A 23,907-nucleotide genomic window follows, 5' to 3' on the forward strand; every position below is an offset into this window, starting at 1 on the left:
TAAAAATAATCGAGGGGGGCAACCCCTAAAATGTTAGATCCGATGCAATACACCTCAATAAAAAAAAAAAGAAAAAATCAAGAGGAGCACCTCATCCCCATCACAATTAAAATCTTTCTTAGGGTTGTCGATAGTCCATCTCCGATAGCGACTCCATTAATGGCGTCGTGCTTTCGATCATGTTATCCTGGTCGGCAACTTTAACCGACTAGACAGTTCGATTAGAGTTTATATATATATATATATATATATATATATATATATATATATATATATATAGAGAGAGAGAGAGAGAGAGAGAGAGAATTAATTGTCATGAAGGACTAGGTGATGATGAGACCACTAAATAAGCCCACATGCCGGTTGATGTGACTAGCACTAGTGGTCGAATCTATCCAACACATCGTTTTTTGGATTACAAATTAATTGCGACACCAAATTGGGAGCCCACATAATTTAACAATGGCAACTTGTTTGCATTTTTTTTTAATTTAATTTAATTTTGTTGGATCTATGACATGTTTGATTTTATAACCAAGTTATTAATTTTAGGTCAAGAGTTTTAATGTTTATGTCAAACCAAAACCCAAGCTAAGTAGGATGAGAATAAGAGACTCTTTTTTTTTTATCTCTTATCCAACCAAATAAATACATTATATGCTTCATCTTTTTTTGTTTTTTGTGTTTTATGAGTTATGGGAAAAATGTTGGAAAGGCAATTTGACCACATGAAAAAAAAAAAAAAAAAAGTTTGATACTCTAATAAATTAATGCATGGACGGAGATGAGCAACAACAAGATGATCCTTGAAGCTTTACGATGGCCATGGTGGGTGGGTATTTGTGTTAAGGTACAACTCCGTGGCCCAAAATAAAAGCCCATCTCGATGTCTATCTATTGCAACAAACATAGAAATATATCAAAGATTTCTAAGTACTATGACAGATAGCTTAGCTGATAAAGATCATGAACAGTAATTACAAGGCCTTGATAAGTGCTTTAACTAACTCTAATTAGAGTGCAAGTGAGTTACGCTACGATACATGGAAATAATAGAATGAATAGAGAGCTTACAAAGAGATTAGAGTGAGATCAATCTTGGAGTAGTTCTTCGAATTCTTCTAAATTATCATTGATTGGTTCACCAAACTTTTTCGACTACATTCATTGTGAATAAATGATTTCATATCTAAGTTTGCCTTCATTTTTAAACAATTGATTAAACTCGCAAGAGAGATTTTACCTTCAAACTTAGATGATGATGTTGTATCTTTAACATATAAAATATGGATCAAACAAATATTTTATAGAACCAAAATCCAATTTTGGTTCTTTATAGATCCAAAATAAGATTTTAGAATGTTTTCATAAAACTTATTAAATCCATAATAATATGCATAAAATCATACAATAATTAAGAAACATATTAACACAGAAAATGTATCCATCAAAGTATTTTCTAAATTAATCGATGATTTTACCTTCCAATTGTATAATATCCTTAAGAACTTTAGATTTCTCTTTGACGGGTGAAGAAAAACTTTATTCGATACCGTAACCGCAACCGGGGACCATAACTGATGAATCTACAATTATGATTATATTCATAACTGATGAATATGTAATTATGCCTCAAGAGTTTTATATTTCTAACTTATCTCGTCACTAAATTAGGAATATGACTGATGATATTCACATAATTAATTTTTATAATAATTATGTCCCTTAGCTAAATAACTTTTAGATCACTTTAATTTTGACTAATTAAAATAATGACTTAACAACCCTTAAAATTGGAAACCTAAACACAATCTTCACTAATACAAGTCATTCTCTTGTCCTTGTTGAAGCAATTAACCCACCCACCTCATCAGCTACCAAAATATTTAAGAATTCATGAATCGATTAAGCTAGGAATATATTTCGTTGAACTGTGCACAATATGGAATTGGTTTATGTCTTCTAAATGGTAGAGGGCTTAATTCAAGATGTTTTATAAAACCATTTCCAAGTTAGAATTCTTATCCTCACTATTCTCTCATCCACCCTTCTTGATTCTACATTAGAGCAATTAACTCACTATTCTTTGTTTTTTGAGATTCACTTCCTTGGTTTGTTTGTGGGCTCCAAAAACCTAATTTCTTTAAGGCTTCAAATCTTGAGGAGGGATTCTATGAACTTATTCTTTCCAAGTTGAAAATAGCACAGTCAAATTTATAAATTTTAATATAATACATAGATAAATATTCATCCAGATATTTTAAATCTTAATTCCTTGAGATAAAATTTAAGAAAATTAACTATATAAAAAAATATCTTCATTGTTCTAATTGATTATTTTTGAACTTTTGATGATGCTCTATTTCATCTTCCATCGTTCAAAATAAATACATGAATAAAATAAAGAATTGTGATCTTAAAGGGGACAAAAGCATACAAGTGTGTTGATCCCAATCTAAAATGCTGACCACCTTCAATTCTATGACTCCTCTCTTGTCCTCAGTCCCTTTACTTCCTGTCCACCAGCTACATCTTATTCTCTTTTGTCCTAATACTCACAAGCACTAAGTTGCATTACATATACAATGCCAAAGGGGACATACCCACAGACCCTAACAATGTGGCACTGCACAAATATATTTCTAGAACCCTAGTTTGTACCGAAAACAACAACCTCGCCTCAGAAGCCTCCAAGAGAAAGCCAATGAAACTTGAATGACACCATTCTCCATCGTCTCTTTGTACCAATTTTGATGGACCCCAAAAGAGCAGGTCATGTACCTTCTTATTCTTTTACCTATGTATGTGTTCAGGGTTTGGACCAGCAATAGTTATATTTTATTTGACTATTCTATATTCAGTGTACTAGGGTTAATAATAGGATATTAGGGTTAGAGAAAAAAAATAGAATTACATAACAAGTAAATAGAAAAAAAAATGAGAAAAAGATACTATGGTTAGGACCAATCAATTACATAACATTTGTAAATGATATTTATCTCTATATGCATAGTCAATAAAAAAAATGCATAATAAAATATGTGTATGGTTGATGAACGACAAGAACAGTTGATGAACAGTTGATGAACGACAAGATTTGCACAAGGAAGCAAGAAGGAATGGTTTAATTGGGTGATATAGGTTTAATTGGGCTGTCAGTTCGCCATATTAACTTCGACAAAGGATGTCCTTTCCAAGTACACCACCAAGAGGACTTTCATCGAACACATGGCACCAGAATCGATCTTGCCCGTCATCATGATCATGTTCCAATTTTGCTTAATAGATAGATCCATGTCACCAACTTCCAAGTATCAACCAAGATTCAAGTCATCTTCATACTTGTCATTGAGGTCGGACCTTTAATCATCTCATTTGACACTCCTTCTCTCCTCCCTCAATCATCACAAGGGGCCATGCCATGGCTGTGTGTGTCTTAGCTATCGGGTTGGTGAAAAGTAACACGCGCATGCTACGCCTCCTGGGGCAAGCTAACACGAAGCTACAAAACTGGAAATGCTCTCTGAACCAATCGAGGACAAGCGAGGGAGATGGGGACGAACACTCGCTGTGATAGTTAGGTCACACTGGCCTCATGCACAACCTACTCATGCCGACTGACGAGCAAAAGCAGCAACGAACAGGTGGGAGTGATTGCCTTACCTGTTGCTCGTGAGACCCCGCGCCACCCAACGCACGCCCTGGCGCCGTCCCCACCGCCGGCCGCGACCTTTGGGGGCTTCTTGTGCGAGCCCGACCACCCCCACCCTGTCTCCGGGTTCGGTGGCTGCTCCTGACATCAAAGTTTCCATCATTGGTACCAGCTGGCATTACGTCAAACACATTGCGGTAGTCATTACTTGCAACACGACCCTTCTCGTTCACTAGTGGGCGTGCTTGGGCTCACCTTTAATGCGCAGCATGAACTCTGTGTACTGGTCGATGGGGGGCATTGATGAGCTCTGAATGACCTGCACAAGGCCTCGAAACTCTCATGACCGGGGATGAGGTGCATGGGAATAGAATTATGGGAGAGATTAAAATAAGGGCGGCCACTGCAGCCGCTGTTATTATTATTGCTTACCACTGCTGGGTAGTGGGATTCTCGATTAGGCCCAGCTCATCGTGGTGATGAAGCTCGGAGTAATCAAGTTGCCGTGGAGAGCATGCCTGTTGGGAGCGAAGGCAGGCGGCCTTTGCTTGCTCGCTCGCCTTTATCTTTGTTCCCTGCCGCTTTAAAGGCCATCATCCCTTTCTCTCCTCTGTTGAACCAGCCTGGCGCGCGGACAATGGCGGAACGGAACGAGGGAAGGAAAGAGATGCTGCTCGAGGAAGCAGGCGTTCGGTCCGGATGAGATCCGGAGTCGGTGCGGTGGCTTCTTGCTGCAAACTGGGAGCCAAGTGATTTGAGTGCGCAGGGGGATGCTTGAGTTGGTTCGATGAGGTCTCGGAGTAAGGATCTGGTTCTGCACAAGGAAGCAGCGATGGCGGCGGGCGAGAAGCTCGGTTCCAAGGGCCAAGCTTGGTGAATTCTCCTTGCAATCTTCTTTTACTCTGTAACCTAGTAGAAACATTCGATCTTTATGTCTGTCTCCCGTTAGGTTTTGCACCACTGGATTGCCGAGTGATATCATAGTCGAAGTAGATGGGATGAGCTTCCATCTCCACAAGGTGATCCATTTCGTGGAATTGGTTGTGGTTTCTACCTAGTTGAAGCACGAAAAAGCTGATCTTTTCGGTCATGTCGAACAGTTTCCTTTGATGGCCAAGAGTGGGAGGCTTCAGCGGCTGATAACGGAGGCGGAAGAACACCCTAACAAAGCCGCAAGAAGAGGGCAGAGTAAGGGGGATGACGAAGAGGAGCCACAGGAGGAGGAGGGAGGAGGAGGAGGAGAGATCAAAGAAGAAGAAGAGGAAGAGGGTTACCAACACATCTCGCTTGCCGACTTCCCAGGTAATTGCGAGGCGTTCGAGACGGCCGCTAAGTTCTGCTACGGCGTCAAGATCGACCTCAGCGCTTGGAACGTGGCGCCCCTGCGCTGCGTGGCGGAGTACCTCGAGATGACCGAGGAAGTCTGCGAGGAGAACCTGGTCGCCCGCACCGAGCGGTTCCTCGCCCAATCCGTCCTCCCCAGCATCAAGCAGTCCATCAAGACCCTCAAATCCTGCGAGGACGTGCTGCCCGTCGCCGATGACCTCGGGATCGCCCAGCGGTGTGTCGACGCCATCGCCGCCGGTGCGTCCGTCTCCGACCCGGCCTCCCTCTTCGGCTGGCCGATTAACGAGGGGCGCCGCCGCGGCGGCGGCGGTGGCGGCAGCAGCAGCGAGCAGATTCTCTGGAACGGGATCGAGACCGGACTGCTCCGCAGGAGGAGCGGCGTCCGATCCTCTTCCTTCGCCGCTGCCGCTAGCGCCGGTTCTTGGCTCGAGGACCTCGCGATCTTAAGCCTCCCGATGTACAGGCGCGTGATCGCCGCCCTGAAGTCCCGCGACTTGAGCTCCGTCGCCATCGAGGGATCCCTCATCTCCTACGCCCAGCAGTCCATCCCGGGTCTCTTCCGTTCCCGGCGGAAGCACTCCTCCGCTCCCGTAGCGTCGGAGCCGGAGCAGCGGGAGCTCCTGGAGACGGTGATCGCGAACCTCCCGCCGGAAAAAAGCTCGGCAGCGCCGGCCGCATCCGCCGCCGCCACCACCAAGTTCCTTTTCGGTCTCCTGCGGACTGCCCACATCCTCCACGCCTCCGAGGCCGCGCGCGCCGCCCTCGAGCGCAAGATCGCGTCGCAGCTGGAGCGAGCGACGCTGGACGACCTCCTGATCCCGAGCTACTCCTACCTCTCCGAGACGCTCTATGACGTGGACTGCGTGGAGCGGATCCTCGCCCATTACCTCGACGACCTGGAGGCGGAGCGAGCAGCGCTGGCCCCGGCGGAGGCGGAGGGGGAGGCGGAGGGTGGTGTGGAGGTGGAGAGGAGGCGCGCCGCTTCGCTGAAGCTGGTGGGGAAGTTAGTGGACGGGTACCTGGCGGAGATCGCGTCGGACGCGAATCTTAAGGTGGACAAGTTCTACGGCTTGGCGGTGGCGCTCCCGGACGACGCCCGTGTCTACCACGACGGCCTCTATAGAGCCGTCGACATCTATCTCAAGGTACAGCGGAGGTGCTTCTTCCACCGGTGTTGTCTTACTGATTGAACCTTTAGCTGACGGGGTTTTGTGGAGTGGGCAGGCGCACCCGCGGATGCGGGAGGAGGAGAAGGAGAGAGTTTGCGGGGTGTTGGACTGCGGGAAGCTGACGCTCGAGGCATGCACCCACGCGGCGCAGAACGAGCGGCTGCCTCTGCGGGCGGTGGTGCAGGTGCTCTTCTTCGAGCAGCTGCAGCTGCGGCGGGTGATAGCGGGGACACTGCTCGTGGCGGAGGGGGAGGCGGCAGTCCCGGCAGCGGCGGGCGGTGAGGGGGGCGGCGCGTGGCGGTCGGCCATGCGGGAGAACCAGGTGCTGCGGCTGGACATGGACAGCATGCGGAACCGGGTGCAGGAGCTGGAGCGCGAGTGCTCCAGCATGAAGAAGGCGTTGTCGAAGCTGGACGAGGGCGGCGAAGGCAGTGGGGCGGCGGAGGGGGACGAGGACGGCGGGAGGCGGCGGCGGAGGAGGTTCGGGTGCCGGTTCAGCACGCAGGTGTGCGACTCGCACGAGCGCAATGTGGTCGAGTCGAGGCGTCCCGGGCGCGAACTGAGCCGGTAGTATCCGATCAACCCACCAAACTGTGTCCGGTACACCTTCGCTCGTGTATAAGAAACCACCAACACATCTTCTAATGTCGTCTGTGCAATTTAGGAGGGGGGCAAGTCGCATTCCATGGTTTACGAAGCTTAATAATCTTGGCAGTAACATGTTTATTATTGACACGTGCAATTCTTTGGTAAACACTCCCGTTAATCCATCCGAACAGGGAACACAGACGAACAAAAACTGGTAGCATTCATGGTGTTCAGTGAACGAAAGCACAAAAAAAACAACTGGATGGAGAGAAAAGAAACGGAATGAGACCTTTAAATCAACCGTGTGCCCTCACAGGGGGAAGCAGAACCACACAGCAACTACGGCTACAGATTACTAAGAGCCTCCCTCATCTCTATGACGGAGGGAACCGTCTCGTTGGGGTATATTCTGACAACTAGCTGAACAAAACTTCCATACTTCTCCAAAAATTCCTTCTGCAAATGCCAAATAAGATATACTGTCAACTTTTTTGCACTCATATTCCATTACAGATAGGATCATTTATGCTTTAGGTTTTAAGACCAAAATAAACTAGCATTGGTTTACTGATGATACATGCTATTTCTCCAAAGTATATGTCCCAACATGCAGAACAATTTTCAAAACGAAGAGACTACATAGAGGAAAGAGAAAGAACCAATTTATCCTACTATATAACAAACAATTTTTCCAATATCGTTGAATAAAATAATAAAAAGCATCAAACTATATGTTTCGATACTGATTCTTTCTTGGTCGGACCAGTAAATGCCAGTCCACAATGATCAGTAAGGTCAAGATTTAAAACCTTACTATGTAGTCTACCTAATTACTGTTAAGCATGAACGAAAAAACCAAACCTTGCATTTTTCCCATAAAGAAGGCAACAACTCTTCTGCAGTTATATTTTTCTGCAACTTCCGATACATTGCATTGATGATCTTGTCAAGCTGTCAGCAAAATACAACAAAAATTAACAACAGAAATGATTTAAGTCGACCGATGTGAAAGATGAGGCTATGGGTCTTCACTTACCCCTGAGAAGCTAGATTTCAACATTTTCCGGAGATCCACTTTTGACATTCCAATCTGGAAAGGAATCTGCATATTCGAGTTTCAGATATTTCAGTAAGTCACTGGTTGGTAGTTGGTACAACTTTACATTTATTTGCATAGTTACATGAATGATCAAACATAAAACTCAAAGAGACATGTCAAATCAATGTCAACAAAAGGCGTTTGACTCTTCAACATATACTACAAGCCTATGAAATATAAGTAACAGTCACAGGCAGGAATCAAAGAACTTGCTGACCTCCTCAGGTGCAACATTGAACATCAATTCCTCAATTCTGCGTGCAAACTGAAACAGTTTTTCAAAATGCTGCAAAGAAATAAATAAGAAAACACCCCCGCTTCAAGTGTTAAGAAGATATCTACTCTATGGTAGCACCGAAAGCATTAATATGAGCATTCTTTGCTCATACCAAAAATGAGGAAAATACATTTTAAGATGGACTTACTATATAGATGACCATGCTAACATGACGAAGGCAAGCCTGTTCATAGGATTCACTAGCTTGGTGGTAAAATTTTGCAAGTGTTGGTACAACATTGGCTAAATCATACAAACTGCACATGAAGTTAATACATCAGGTCAGAAGCTGGCCTGTGGCTCATTTCTTAAAAAACATACAATATCTTGCCATTTTGAAATGTCAATGAAATATTTTGTAAAACACAACAGAGATCAAGTCATAACACCTCACCTGTTTTGAAAAGCTGCATAATTTTCTAGAAGAACAATATCAACATATTTTGGGTCAATTTGTGCAGTCCTCTCCAATGCAACAAACATGATGCTAACCTATACCCAAGGAACAATTGATAAACCCCTGAAAGCCAATAACATAAAAGTAATTCATGTAGAGATTACTTTAGCTAGAAGGAAGCACCACGGGTGACCTATACATCTTCATATGGAACATCCAGGTTCTTTGTAGTAATTTAAACTTCAACAAGTAGTATGTAAAATCTACTAACATATGAATTAAGAGCAGTAACAATAATTGCTCACAATTTTTGTGTAGGCCTGGTCAATCAAATCCCTAGCCTGTCCTTGGATATATTGCTCCATGCGTGATGCAAGAATAGCAAACCTATGTACAATAGGAATAAGATTGTTAGGATCTTTAAATGCACACAATCATCACATGCTACCACAGATCTGTATAGAACAGCTTTTGCATCAATTTAGAATCGTAGCCATTCAACTTACAGCAATGTGGGCACTGTCAGAAAATTTTAAAGATTATGGAGGAAAACTAAACTAGATCTTGGTAAATTGTGGATAACTATATAAGAACAAGATGAGAGAAAATAATACGAGATTTCCATTATCCCAGTATGGCAGAGCAAGTCAATGGAAATAGAACCATAAAAGAAGGGAGAGCATGAAGACTGTAATATAACAGATACATTGCAGTCCTCAAACTTGGGGTAAATTGTCTCCTTGATAAATTAAAACCTAAAAAGCTTTCTTTTTATTTTTTACTTTACTGTAATTGCACCTTAGTTTATAATAATATGAAAGATTGATACAGATTTACAATCTTTACCATCTTTGATATGGATCGGAGACTAGCTAAAAGAAATTCTGAATGAGATCTACAAGTCACAAAGTTCAAAATCTTCTAAATACCAACGAAGAATTTTAACAATAGTCCTTGTCAGACCATTACAGTACTAGAAATCAGGCAGTATACCAACCTAAAACATCCAATGTCACTCAAAAAATTTAAAATGAATACCAACAGATACCAGTCCTTGTTGGATTTGTGATTACCATTTAGTACGTGTGTTTCCAATCAGTGTTTGAAACTATGGTACTAGAATTCATATGGAAAAAATCTTTGAAGTAGAACATAGAGGAACAAGAATTTTTTAATAAAATGAAGCACTTACCAAAATTTTATCAAATAAACTATGAAATGTAAAAAGAGAAAGGGATTCCAGAAATACAACCTCATCAGGCAAATTAGTAGCAAGGAAAGCTAACCTTGGTATGTAAGGCAGAACTCCCATTTGTCGTGCATTGCGTTCACACTTCTCAATCTGATAACAAGCATCATCAACAAACTACAACAAAAATATAAATTTCAGAAGTTAGTTGGATATCAATATGATTCTTCAAAGAAGTGATTCGCACAAGACAGTTTAGTGCATAACCAAACCCTGCTGAACAGCATAGAGATTCTGGTCTCAAGTTCATCAAGTAATAGACGCACAAATCCAGCAGTATCAGCTTTTTGGCCAGAAAGATAGCGTTCCGTGATCCCATGCATCGAAATGCAGCATAAAGGGTCAATTTTGTATGCCCAGTCCACAATTGAACAGAAGTCCTCCTAAAAGAAAGGAGCATCAAATGTTCGGAAAATTGTTAGTCGGTCCTCTTTCCCTGAATTAAGTAGCTTATAAAAGATGGACGAAAAAAATCACTGACAGTTACAAGACCAATGCCTTGATTCTGCAGCGGCATCACTAACTGTGCTAATGCTGACACGAAAGTGCAGTATCACAAATAACAAATATATTCATTCAGGTACAACCTTGATGTTTGATCTGGACAGTAAAATTGCTACCTCAATCCTCGAAGAAGATAACAAAGATAAAAAGTAAAATTCTCTTTTAGCTTTGCATGCCAGCATATGCATAGCACATAATTTCAAAAAGCTTGTGGCTCAAGTCAATCCTACTGAAAGAGCATTATATAGCAATTAATAAATTTATGTATCATGCAGAAGACAATGTAAGCACCCAGCACTAGAAGCCTAATGAATTAACAAGGCAATGCCTCTTAGTCTCACCCAAAAATAACAGCCTGACTAAATCATTAGAAAATGTCTTAGGTCCATTAAGGTAAAGATAGACAGAACAAGCAAAATATCTCCAAATTTCATTTTATAAAAAACTTAGGACTACAAAAGAAATAAAGAAGAGAAAATCAAAAGAACCTATTCCTAACTGTGCATGTTGAAACAGAAAATTATCCAAGCATTCAACACTAAATGGGACAGCCTTGCATCAAATGGGTCAAGAAGTGAGGCATGGATGTCAGGGTGTCAAATAATGCAGTTCATACTGTTTATGATTCATTGGTGAAAGTAATTTATCCTACTCATGCAACCATACAAAGTAATTTACCTGAAGTCCATCAAGCAATTCTCTTAAACATTCATTGAGAATTCCTAGCTCAGCAGAATCATTACCTAAAGAATCAAGAAAATGTGTTAGTTGAAGAATATGTTTAATATCACTGGCATCATTCTCTATTTTGGATTTGAGGAAATATAGAAAGAAAGGATTTCTGTAGTTTTGACATCATTGCCTTGAGCAACTATCTTTCCCGGGGTGCATTCATTTATGCTGTCAGACACGGTTTTATCAGTATCAGCACATGCGTCAGATGGAGCTAGAGCAGAAACATCAAAGCACATAAAGTGTGCAAAGAAAGAACTCTGTTCAAAGATTCAAAGAGTTATTGCCTGTGCCAGCATTTAACTTAACTATAAATTTTAAGGCACGAAATAAAGAACCTCATCCACAAGAAGAGGAATGAAAACTGTTAGCATCTTGGAGTATGCTTCAGAAACTGTAGAAGAATCTGCATTTGATGTCTGATTTGAGGGTATCGGACCTTCAAGCCAAACTATCTGACTTCTGGTTACCTTTGTACCAGCACGAAGTTCATTAGAAAATTCGCGTGCCTATAACAAAATGAAATAAATTAGGTTACCCTCTGTTATCATAAGCAATTCATTTATAGAGCATAGTATCATGCATAGATTTCATTCATGTTCTCTGACCAGAGCTGCAACATTCTATTAGATAAATTATGAAAGCCTCAAGCCTGTAGCAAAGAGATCATTATGACATGGCCAAAGATAACATAGTTTCAGCTTTTATAAGAAGCCAGTTATGATGGTAATGCAAGAACAAGTAAAATGATGTGAGTTCCTTATCTAAGGAGCTTTTGTGTTGAATAGCATAGTCCCAAACTGGAAATGTCAAATAGTCATTGCTAGCCATTTGATATACATGAGAACAATATTATAGCTTCAGTGGCAGCTACAAGCCTATAACTACATGTGTTTTGCTTTATTTGAATAAAACACCTCATTTATTTCTTACTCAAACAATAATTTACATTAAAAAATGCAATAAGAACATAAAAATGGGATGGTGACTGTATCATGGCAGCAACAAGCTTGCAATGCCACCCATACTATGTGGGTACTGCCTGGTAGACAAATCTTGAGAAGATCAATGATTAAGATCTGGAGCCAATACCAATTACCATCATCGGTTGAACAAGTACAGTACCAGTACCAACCTACACCATGTCAGCATAGGTAACTACCAATAAGTACAATTTTTGGTTTTCTCATGTGAGGAAGAACTCACATATTCATTAGAAAGAAAGGGAAGTGAGAGAAAATCCCCTATATATCACTTTTTTCTCATGACAGAGTCTGTCGTATTTAAAAAACAAAAACCAAAAGAAAAACAAAATGCAGGGTGTGGACCAGTACTAGCACCAAGTGATAGGTTTGCCACCCAACATAGCTTGGTTACCTCACCAGATGGTATGCCCAGTGTAACAATCTTATTAGGTGAAAATGCTCAGTCCACATACTGGTTGGCTGTCAGACTAATTAGTTCTTACCAACTTGTATGATGAAAACTTGATTCCTTGATAAAAATATCGTCAAGAAAGACACAAACACCAAAAGATGATTATATGTACGCTGACCTCACGACGAAGCAGCAGATTTAGAGAATGACAGTAAGCTTTCCTTAAAGGGCCCAAACAATTCTTGTCAAGACTCTGAAAAGTTTTAAACAAGGTGAACAAGACATGTACAGTAATAACAAAGTCAAGAGTATAACATCTCCAAGTATCACAGACCTTTATATGCAGCAAAAGTCTTGCATATATCCTGCACTTGTACCTTAGGTCTGCATGGTCAGGTCTTTTCAACTGTCCACGCTGCATGCAACCAGAGGGACACCCTAAACTTTTTAGTTCAAGAAATTTAACAAAGGTACCCCTTAGAGATCACCTGAGAAAAATAGTTCTTGTCATTAAGCATTAAATCCACCAAACTAGGAAAGTAGTTCCGCAAGAACTCTGAGGCTCGGCGAACAAATGTGCACTTTATCAATACAAGTTCTGCACGTTTCTCCTTGATCTGAACAAATACAATTTGCAAAATCTGTCACAACTTAAGACAGAAAAGAACATTAAGCTAGAAATACATTGCTTACAGTCAATTTCTAAAGAAACATAGAAAGGACTGTCCATCATAGACAATAAAAATCTTTAAACTTGCAAAGTGACATAAGATTTTGAAGCTGTGTAAAAGAATAATTTGTACAAGCATATGTGAGAAAAAGAAAACACCCAGAGAAATGATCAGGAACAGAAATCATGCATATCTACGTTTGTCCTTCAACATTATACGGAGGCTAATTACCGGATGATGTCTTCTTTCATTTACTGGAATATCTAGCTGCTTTGTTTGTCAGTTTCTTATAGCATGAAATTTGACTATATTACTATGACCATAACAAGTTTCTGAATAGTGATGATGCCAAAAAAGATTGAAGAACATACACCTCTCATTCTTGCATAGCATGGATCCAAACTTGATGCTTCAAGATTACGTAAAGCACCAGTTAACCATTCACATGCCTCAATGTTCTTAACCATGTTATCCTCATCGAAAGAGCCTCCTGTAAGCGATGCCTCATGCTGCCACCCATGTGATTAAACAACTAAGAAATGTTAAAATAACATGGAAATTTTAAGTCTGGTCTCACAAAAAATATTTGTCACTAATGCCAACCTCAGCAGGGATTTCAAAACGTTCCAGTAATATATCAAGCTCCTCAATAAGAGCCTTGTTACTCACAGATTGCAACTCCAACTTATTGTTTCGAGATTCTATCTGCAAAATGAAACGGAAAACATATCAGGTGCAATGGTTGTCTCGGATAGAATAACAAGACTTAAGCCACAACCTATGATGTCTATGCAGACATAATTAGTGGTAACTCCATCAAAACTTATACACCAAACCAAACTACCCCTCCCCCCTCCCTTTCTCAATGCTCTACATGCATCATCCAAGGGATGTAATTCACATGCTCATTCTCCCAACTTGTTGTATTAAACATCAAATTTCTCTGATGGAGAAAAAGATCTAGTGAATATATAAATATAAAAATACAGAGTTTGCAGGTAGCAAAGGTTTATTATGTCTTCACAAATGACCACACAATCAATCCTGCCACCATCATCAATTACAAAATAGATTCTATCTTTCCACTATTCAAAGATGAGATGGGCCAGTCTGTATTTCAGATCTCCATATCATGATCAGAAATAAATCCTGCCAATAATGTTGCTGCCCAATAGAGGTTGTAACATGTTTCCCCATAATTAATATCATACAACAGTGTCCTTTCCCCATAATTTATATCATAATTACTAAATTATATCTTTATGAGCTTTAAACAAGTTTTTTTTTATGCCTAATCTTCAAAGGTTTGTGCACAAGTTGTTCCTAATCAGTAGGAGTCATATATTCAATGTATAACAAAAAACAAAAATATACGGTCACCAACTGTCAAGATTAGATAAGATAATATCAAATCACACATTAAAGTGGCCATACTGATTCTATATCCTCTCTCATGTGTCTGAGCTTCACATTGAAAATGCCAAGCCACACATCCATATCCTCCACGCATACAGTAGCTACTTCTAGTCCCTGCAATACCTGCGAGGTTTGAAGTTTGAACAATTTAGTAAAGAGCCTGTTCATCTGTATAAATATATACATACATATATATACATATACATATATAGATACATATATATACATATATATACATACATATATATATACATACATATATATACATACATATATATACATACATATATATATATATATATATATATATATATATATATATATATTTGTTTTTTTTTTTTGTGTGTGTGTGTGTCAAGGTTAAGATAAATAACGATAAAAAATCAGCCTACAGTAAATATTCAAGGTCATTTTTTTATACATAACTACCATGCTCCCTAACCACTTATGTCTGTTTCAAGCCCACATAATTTCCATCAAGGTCATGTTAAAAGAAAAAAAACTTAGATAGAAACAGCAACAATAACTCACCTACAATATCAAAATCACAGTCAAGAAAAAGACTTTATGACATGAAGGCTAAATGTCAAGTCTTAATTAGTCCCACATGGGGAGATAAGTACAAGCTGAATTAGTACATAAAACTTGATGAACCTAATAGTACTAATAAAACTTAAGTATTTTGGCCTTGGGACATCTAACAAGCCTATCAAGTTGGATCATCTCAACTAGATGAGCAGTACCTCTTCTATTATGGATTCACTTTCCATAAGGGAATGTACATTTGCCGCTTCTAGTGCCAGAAGTTCCCTCTTCAACCTTTCTGAAAACGCTTCTGCTTCACCAATTCCCATAACATACCTATATCAGCAATATCATTTCAATAATGTAAGCACCATAATAGAAAGAATGTGATACAAAATACAAGTAATATTAATATAAAGAATAAAAATAATATTATACCAAATGCTTATATTCTACTAGAAATGCCAGAGTTGTGCTTTAAATAGAACAAATAAATTGCATTGAACCAAGGTTTTCCATTTTCGGGTACCAGACCAATGCTGGCTGTCCAGGGCCAGGACAGTTCTGGTCTATTCTTACACACTTCATGAAGTGTTCTGTGTAGGAAGAGGAAGAAGAGCAGGTGGTGGAGGAAGTGTAGAAGTAGGAGAAAGGTGCAGGCGACAACAGGTGGTGGAAATGTGAGCTTGTAAGGAGTCTTAAGTCATGACACCTTAGGAGCCCTAGCGCACCAGGCATTAAAAGGAAAAAAAAAAGTGTTAACTGTTAAGTAATGGACCAAACAGGACGGAACTGGGTGACATTAGAGACCTTGTGTAAAATAATAGAATATTTAATTGTCCATCACAAGGAAGATGTCACATTGCTCACATGCTAAAACCAATAAAGATACATGATCAAAACTAATTAAAAAACTAATACTACATTCTTCAAAAATATAAACTATTTAGGGTCAGTTACATTGATCTATTCTTGTCATTGAACTTTATTTAGGACATTTCACTAGTCAAAGTAAGAGCAATTCGTAGACTGCAAGACTGATCAATTCAGTATGGTTCAGCTGGTTTTCACTGGTCTGATTGCCGATCTTTTTTTTGTAGGTAAAGCAGCCCAAACTGAGCGGTACAGTCCATTTCACCATATATATAATAATTTTCTTTTGCAACATACTGGGGTTTTGCTCGTGACACAAGTTGGGAGTTATCTTAACCCATTGGACCCGTGCATCCATCACTACTTCTCCAAGCAACACTATGATACGGAGCAGCAGATCAATAGCGAAGTAAAAGTCCTGACATTCACCAATACATATCTCAGGAGCCGCCTCACGTGATTTATGATGATCAACCTACGACCGTTACCATATTGATACACCAATAGCTTATAATGTATCAATACACTATGTTGTGGGATCAATTTCAGAATTGGGTCCGACAAACATATCACATTGATATATAGATATATAGGATCGAAGATCCCGATCCATCACCCATGGAGGCCCGTCGTTCGTTTTGGTAGTAGAATCAAGTATATCTAGATATGTGATTACTTAATTCATTTGAATCTTGATGTTTAAGTTGTATACAAAATAATCTAATTATTTAAATAATTTTTCTATAGATAACGAAAGGACGATCCGGAATAGACCGAAATTGCGAACCTTGTACAAGGCTACTCCTCAAAGCCCGAAAAAGATATGTAGCATTATTCTTACCTAATTTACATTAGTTTTGATAAAACTATACTAACTGTATATTTATTTCTTATTTAAAAATCCTATCCTAATTTTTTTATATTTTTTAGGTATTTTCGAAGGATTTTATGCCTATTTTAAACGTACCACTCCGTACGCCCTAGCGTTTCGCTCGGTATGTTGTACTGGTGTAACGAGCAAAGCTTGGTATGGTACAAGATTAAAAACCTTGCATAAAAGTTTGTTGGCCTTTTGACTCTTATAAAACTTCCTTTTAATTCAAGCGACATACAACAATCACATGAAATTAAAATACTACTAGCAAATAGCATGAAATTTTATCCTGAATATGACTATAAAGTTCATCTATTACCCATATCTACTAATGTTTGAATAACTACTATAAATATCCTACATTTAAAACATGATATAAACACACCTAAATTTTTTGCCCAAGATTATTTTTTACCATAGGACAAATAAACGCGTCATATCCCCACTAAGGAAAGTAGGACGTCAAGCCTTTGAGTAGGGGAGATTGTAACAACCCCCTGATTAGTCCCACATCGAAAGAGGGCAAGATTAAGATTGGCTTATAAGGGTCCGATAAGTGTACTACTATCAACTTCAACTTAAGCATTTTGGTCAGTGGTTTAGACCAAACAAAGGTGATAGACCAGTTAACCCATTAGGCTCGGGCCATGACATTTTGATCCCCTATCAATTGTAACACCCCCGATTAGTCCCATATCGGAAGTGGGCAAGATTAAGATTGACTTATAAGAGTCTGATGAATGTACTACTATAAAAACTTCAGCTTAAGCATTTTGGCCCCTGGTTTCGACCAAACGAAGTTGATAGGCCAGTTAGCCCATCAGACCCGAGTCATGATATTTTATCTCAAAGTTTCAATGTTAAAAATCACAAAACAAGGACTGTGTCCAAGACTGTATTGTGAAGACTAAATAATGAGAGTTAATTTTACCTCATCGAGATGTTGTTCCATTGGCTAGATGGATATAACAAAGTGTACATTGTCAACAATTTCATGTAATGTACAACCTGTAGATGTCCGCTCATTACATATATATAAAGTATTGGTCATACCATAAGTAAATATACCGCTCTCGGTTTGGTGAGCTTGCCCCGGAATCTAACATCATGGAAGATGAATGATATATTTTCGAAATATTAACACCCATGACAGAGGAACTGACATGAAATAGAAACACTGAAGTGGATGACAATCCAAAACAAGTAAAAAGAGATGGTTTTACCTTCACCAAACTATTTATTATTTGGATAGACAATTACATATTTTGTTTTTCTACTTTTCCTGCAACCAAATGCACCTAAAATCAGATACCTACAAGCAAAAAGTTTTCCTTACATGTATAATATAACAATACAGATCATAGAGACCAAAATGACAAGCATGGATCTAACTTGCCATCTTGAGTGGGGTGGTAGACTGAAGACATTCTAAAATTATCATGGCACCAAAAAAACTGCACATCATGCACATGGTTGTTCAATTGCAGTACAGGTAAAGATGTTACTTTTCACTTTATTGCTATCAGTATACATAGCTTAAATAAGGATACTTACATAACCAAGAATAAGCATTGGATATATTCAAGTCAAATGTGTCACAAATCTCATACATAATGTTTGTGTATGTCCATGTTTTTCGGTTTTGTTCATGCTTTGCATAGCATATAGAAAACTTGCAGTAGGCTTGACAGCTTCATTTGATTAGTTTTGTGGCTGTTTTAGTCCTATAAACGCAGGTTATGTACAGTCATCACACGGAGGCAAAACTACCCAAAAATAAATTATCTAGGCAGCTATTTTGGAGGTTTTCTAGCTCCGCAGAGTAGTACAGAGTGTCAGCCAGCATAGTACTCTGGAGTTACCCAGGTGGCACATGGCTAGATAAGCCTTTGGGGTTGAGTTTAAGGTTGGTTCACTGCCTTGTTCCGCAGTGGTGTCATGTGGGCTCTTGTGTGGACTTTTGGCCGTAAGGACCACCTTGGACCTTTTGTCACGTGACCGTTTAGAGTTTGTGAAGTTTATGTTTGTAATTTGCATTGTTTATCAAATGTTTGCTAAAATATCTACTTGTAGGATACCGAGTTAAACACATCTACTGCTATCAACAAAAGAGAAGAAAAATATTATAAAAAAGCAACTTACGTTTGTTTATTAGTAAACAGATACCAACAATGATAGTCTTTTCTTGCTTCTTAACCAACTGGACTACAGTCCAAGTAGGCATAGACCAGAAGGAGGTGGAGATTTAAGTAAATAATTACAAGCATAATGTTAGGTTTACAATGACAGTCTTTTCTTGCTTCTTAACCAACTGGACTACAGTCCAAGTAGGCATAGACCAGAAGGAGGTGGAGATTTAAGTAAATAATTGAAACTGCAAAGATGATAATAGAATTAAACTTTACATGCTATGTTGCTGATCACATAATTGGCCAGTATTGAAATTAAAACCAACAAAATGCAAGTTAGAAAACCTGAAGACTAAGCAAAAACTATATCTAATTTTAAAAATAATGCAAAAAAATCATACGTGCCAAGGAGGGCCTCCATGTCCTCTTCTTCAGCTTGTGAGACCAGGTCTCTTTCAACAGTAACCTGTGCATTGCTTTGAATCATAGCAGATGCATCTCGCCCATCCTCAGCACTCAGTTGATTACCTACTGCAGTAGTATTTTCCTGGAACAAAAAATACACAATTTATAATATATTCTTTGGATTCAGTGATGCACATTAAAAAAAATGATTATGAGGTATTTCTCAATTGAGTCAAACAGGTCTGTTTTTTCACTAAGACAGAAATGTATATTACTACGAAAAACGAGCACAAAAAACACCCCTTAAATCGGAGTGAACAAGTAAAAGAAAATGAGAGGACCAGTCCCCTCTCCAAAAACAGAAATTCTATACAGCCTTGTGATTAGCCATCCAGTTAGCTAATTCATTCCCCTCTCTATAAATATGGCTTAACGTATAGCCATCAAGAGCTTTTAAAAGAAAGTGACATTTTAAAATAAGGATTCCTATTTATGTATTCAAAGGTGTCTTCAAACAGAGACCATTTGAATTCCTATTTTAAAACAAGAATATCAAGCTGATTAATGCATATTATCCCCAAGATGTGGCTAGTTCTAAGTAAAAGGATTGCAACAAATCATAAATTTTTGTATGCTCTGAGGTTGATTTACACTGTCAATTTATCAAGGTACATGGAGAACTCAAGTGTAGGTGATGGATAGTGATTGAGAGAACATGAATTAGGTAGGTTTTTAGTGTTACCACTGTCACATCTGGAATTTCATTTTTAAGTATAAAATAAAAGTTCACGACATGCAATACTCCTAATTATACTTTTTTGAAGAGCTTATTTCTTCATTGTCTTCTTCTGGGATCAATGTATCTAAAATCAATGTTTCTCTTCTGCAAATGGTTCAATTTCCAACCACGCTAGTACAAAATATCTACATGTGTTTTCTGACTTCTGTATTAGAATTGAGCTATATAAATTTGTCAATTTCTATGGATATGCAGTTCAATTTGGAGTAACTAGATTCCTGATGGCCCTCCCTGAAAAAGAAAGTTATGCTAACCCACCAATCATAACAAAGACTTGGTAACGAGTGCATTCCGATAGATTAAACAAGTAAACACCATGGTAAAAACAAACAAAACCTTGCCAAGACCAAATCATCTGATAGCAAGAACAAAGTTTTCAAAATTTAAAGACCCAAGGAAAAGGAGCACAATTTATACTCAAGATGAGGATGTTAATACATGCAATGAAAGCTCCAAACATACATACAGACACACGATATATCTGACAAAAAACAGGAGCTGGAAAAAAAGGAACCAGATGAGCTAATACGATAACTGCAATAAACCGAGAACAAATCATTTACTAATAGTTGAGAGAATGGTGCATTCATAAATAATAAGAATCATAATCATTGCTGATATAACCCACCTAGCTTCTTTTTTCAACCAATCAAAAGACAACTAATATGTTTATATATATATATATATATATGAGAGGATTATTTCTGGCTATCTATACACACATGAAAAAGAAAAAGTTCACCTTTGCCCAAAGAGCCATTTCCACTATATCTATACCGACAACTTTTGGAATCCGTCCTAGTATCTCCTTGCAAATGTTTAAAATGCACAGAAGTATGCGGTTCCTGCAAAGAAGAAAACATACATATAACTTATTATGGCATTCCTCGTATCTATGCACAAATGTGAGTACATGATGTGTTTAGGAAACCACCTGTCATCTTTGTTCCTCATCGTCCATTGAGGAGGAGCAACACTTTGGCTTCTAAGATTATCGAATCCCTAAAGCAAAAAAAGTCAGGGTAAATAAATGATAGGATTCGGTAGGTAAGACAGACCACAATATGCTCTATTGAAACAAAAATTAGCACGAGAACAAACGGATAGACAACAAAGTAAGTGGCGGAGGTACCAGCATAAAGGTGCAGCCACTTGGATCATTTTGAACGACCTCCAATTTCGAAAGATGCTTTAATTTGTATATTTTTGCGGGCTACAAAATTAACATAAGTTGTGAGGATAGAACCCATGATGCTTTACCAGTTATACATGACATCCATCAAGTGAAAAAGAGAGAACATGGCCACCTGACTTCCTTATGATATGATTCCTTGGGGGAATCTATAAAATCCTGAACTCTGGATTGTTAATTGTGGGGTTTTTTTTAATGATTAAGTAATTTATCACTTAACCAACCTGAGTTTAGGCTTTATTTCACTGAGCTAACATGAGATCTGCCTATCTTGCATTACTTAACCCACTTGAATTATCCTCCGTCAGCACCATAAATCTTTTGTCACAAACCTAGAGTTAAAAACAAATTTATATTAAAAATACCCTTAGCATTTAGATCTTATGTTATTTCCCTAGAGGGCTAGTTTAGATACGTAATGGATAAGTAATGCACATATTCACTAACGTCTAGGGAGACCAACAACGATTTGGTGCAACATGGCCTATTGTCTTGTCATAGAAGTGCTATGTCAATACCATGTTAGCGTCATGTCCGCATCCTACCAGCAGAAAACATCTACAAGCTTGTGGTGGGCCCTGGATGGATGCCACCTATGCGTAATCAACACTGCACTAACAATATGTAATCATGACATTGATGGAGCATCAGTGTCATGTTAGCACCCCCATACGCAGACCTAATTGTCCTACAGGTAGACCTTTGTACCATATTGGTACAATCTCAATGTGATGTTCTGATTGCCATGTCCACATGTTAACATTGAGCGGCCATGGAAAACCAATGATGCTTGTTCGTAAAGTAACTCAAGTAGTTTAAATGATAATGTACTTTATTTCATGAAGGCTTTAAACTTAGGTCGGCAAAGTGATACATTCCCTTATTGATGTTTTGTTGATTTAAAACTTTTAACTGGTGGGCTTTCAAACACTAACTGGGGTTTAATTTATCACTATAGGGTTTCCTGAAACTAAGTTACTAATGAATTTTGAAAAACTAAGATATTAATAATAAACTAAGTTAACAATAAGTCAAGATTTTAATAAGTAATTATGAAAAGCTAAGTTATCAATTACTTCTTCTAATAACAACCTATGTTTTATGTTTATCCAAAACCCAAAATATATTTTTTAATATCTTTTATTTTTGTTTTATGCAAAACATATGCTATGATACAGTTCACTTATGTTTTCCGGTGCATCCCACATGCACTTTTTGCTAGTGTAATTTAATAATTAGTGTCCTGAAATGAAGTGTAATTTAATAACACCACATTTTCAAATAGGCCTTTTGGTTTGCCATGAAAGACTCCAATCAGTTCTCGAGGCATGAAGATATTGGACTTGTAAATCATGAGTGTTGTCTCTAACTTGTGTGAATCATGAAAGCAAAATTTCCAGATACCCGAACGACAAATTCCATTAATTCTATCAAACGTATTCCATTAATTCTATCAATAAAAGTAACTAATTGCGTCATAAGGGACTCGTGTGATTTTGAAGTTACCTCAAGAATTCCTCCGCCAGAGTATTTCAAAACGCGAAGGAAAGCCTTAGTCCTTTGACCTTTTGCTTTGGCTGCATGATCAGACATAGTTACCGTTACATCCCACGCATAGAGTCTCAAGAATGCAATAGTGCCGAAATGGTTGCTACATTTTAGTACAGAACTAAAAGCAAATATGATAAAAGATGATCGACCTACGCTGCACGTCTAATAAACGAAGGGCACGACGGTAACATGGTGAAATCATGAACCTCGACGGATGAAAGTGAACAACCTCTATTTACGGATTTTGAATGAAAGAACATAGAACGAAGAAAATCAAGAAAATGCCAGAAGGTGAGAGAACACAAGAACCAGATTGGGTTCGTACAGAGACGGGCACCGCGCAGAAGGACACGCGGAAGAAATCAAGAAAGCGGCATCATCAAGAAAAGAAGGGGAAATCAAGAACGGGAGGAAGGGACGGGGGAAGCGTACTGGTGAGGGCGAGGACCCTGGGTTTGGCCATGTGACGGCCCAATTTGCCGGCCTTGCCCCAGACCCCGCGGCTCTTGGCGACGCGGATCGACAGCACCACCTTCTGCTTGCCGCCGCCGCCGTCGATGATCGCCTCGCACGCCCGCCTCAGCTCCAGGTCATCCGCGCTCGACCTCGCCATAGCGCCGACCGATCACCTACCTCCTCCCTTCCGTTTCTCGTCCTCTGCTTTTCTTCCTCGCAAGGCAGGCAGACAAACGGGATATAGGACCGCAGAGCGAAAGGCAACGGGTCCGTTCTCTCTCCCTCGCCCCTCCATCGACGCCATAATCTCGGATCAAAAGAGCCCTATTCTTGATCCGAGATTCTAGCGCTCCAGGTGTTTGTATATATGATCAGAGCGAAGGGAGAGTCTCTCTCTGAACGCCCGCTCTTCTCTTCGCTCTTCCGCATAAAACAGAAGAAACGGTTAATGCAATATGGCCTTTCTCCTCTTCTTCGTAATAAATAAACGGTAAAGATGTTTTAGACATTTAAATTGCATTATTCTTAATTGTATGGCAGGCATCATTAAAAGTTGTGCGGAGACGTGATTGGCAGCGTTAAGATGCGTGCTTTCGTCGTTTGCAGTAGACATACTTTTTTATAT

At 39.2% G+C, this 23,907-nt stretch overlaps 2 protein-coding genes across 2 annotated transcripts; one reads left to right on the forward strand and one right to left on the reverse strand.

The window, feature by feature from the left end:
- The first annotated feature begins 4,012 nt into the window (after positions 1 to 4,012).
- LOC135618715 (BTB/POZ domain-containing protein At5g66560-like) lies at positions 4,013 to 6,903 on the forward strand. Its single transcript, XM_065119868.1, has 5 exons — positions 4,013 to 4,185; positions 4,275 to 4,525; positions 4,602 to 4,671; positions 4,753 to 6,144; positions 6,224 to 6,903. The coding sequence occupies exons 2-5, from the start codon at positions 4,440 to 4,442 to the stop codon at positions 6,737 to 6,739; spliced, it is 2,064 nt and encodes a 687-aa protein (XP_064975940.1). The 5' UTR covers positions 4,013 to 4,185; positions 4,275 to 4,439; the 3' UTR covers positions 6,740 to 6,903.
- Positions 6,877 to 23,712, reverse strand: LOC103993833 (exocyst complex component SEC3A-like). Its single transcript, XM_009414030.3, has 25 exons — positions 23,259 to 23,712; positions 22,782 to 22,852; positions 21,216 to 21,296; positions 21,018 to 21,085; positions 20,826 to 20,928; positions 19,281 to 19,426; positions 15,222 to 15,339; positions 14,497 to 14,601; positions 13,666 to 13,767; positions 13,434 to 13,571; positions 12,880 to 13,008; positions 12,726 to 12,806; positions 12,570 to 12,644; positions 11,353 to 11,523; positions 11,145 to 11,274; positions 10,961 to 11,025; positions 9,991 to 10,161; positions 9,816 to 9,895; positions 8,835 to 8,916; positions 8,527 to 8,624; positions 8,281 to 8,389; positions 8,073 to 8,141; positions 7,793 to 7,858; positions 7,618 to 7,707; positions 6,877 to 7,212 (listed from the first exon to the last, which is right to left on the reverse strand). The coding sequence occupies exons 1-25, from the start codon at positions 23,437 to 23,439 to the stop codon at positions 7,102 to 7,104; spliced, it is 2,640 nt and encodes an 879-aa protein (XP_009412305.2). The 5' UTR covers positions 23,440 to 23,712; the 3' UTR covers positions 6,877 to 7,101.
- Positions 23,713 to 23,907: the final 195 nt, after the last annotated feature.

Source organism: Musa acuminata, chromosome BXJ2-8 (assembly GCF_036884655.1).
Source record: "Musa acuminata AAA Group cultivar baxijiao chromosome BXJ2-8, Cavendish_Baxijiao_AAA, whole genome shotgun sequence".
Lineage (NCBI taxonomy): Eukaryota > Viridiplantae > Streptophyta > Magnoliopsida > Zingiberales > Musaceae > Musa > Musa acuminata.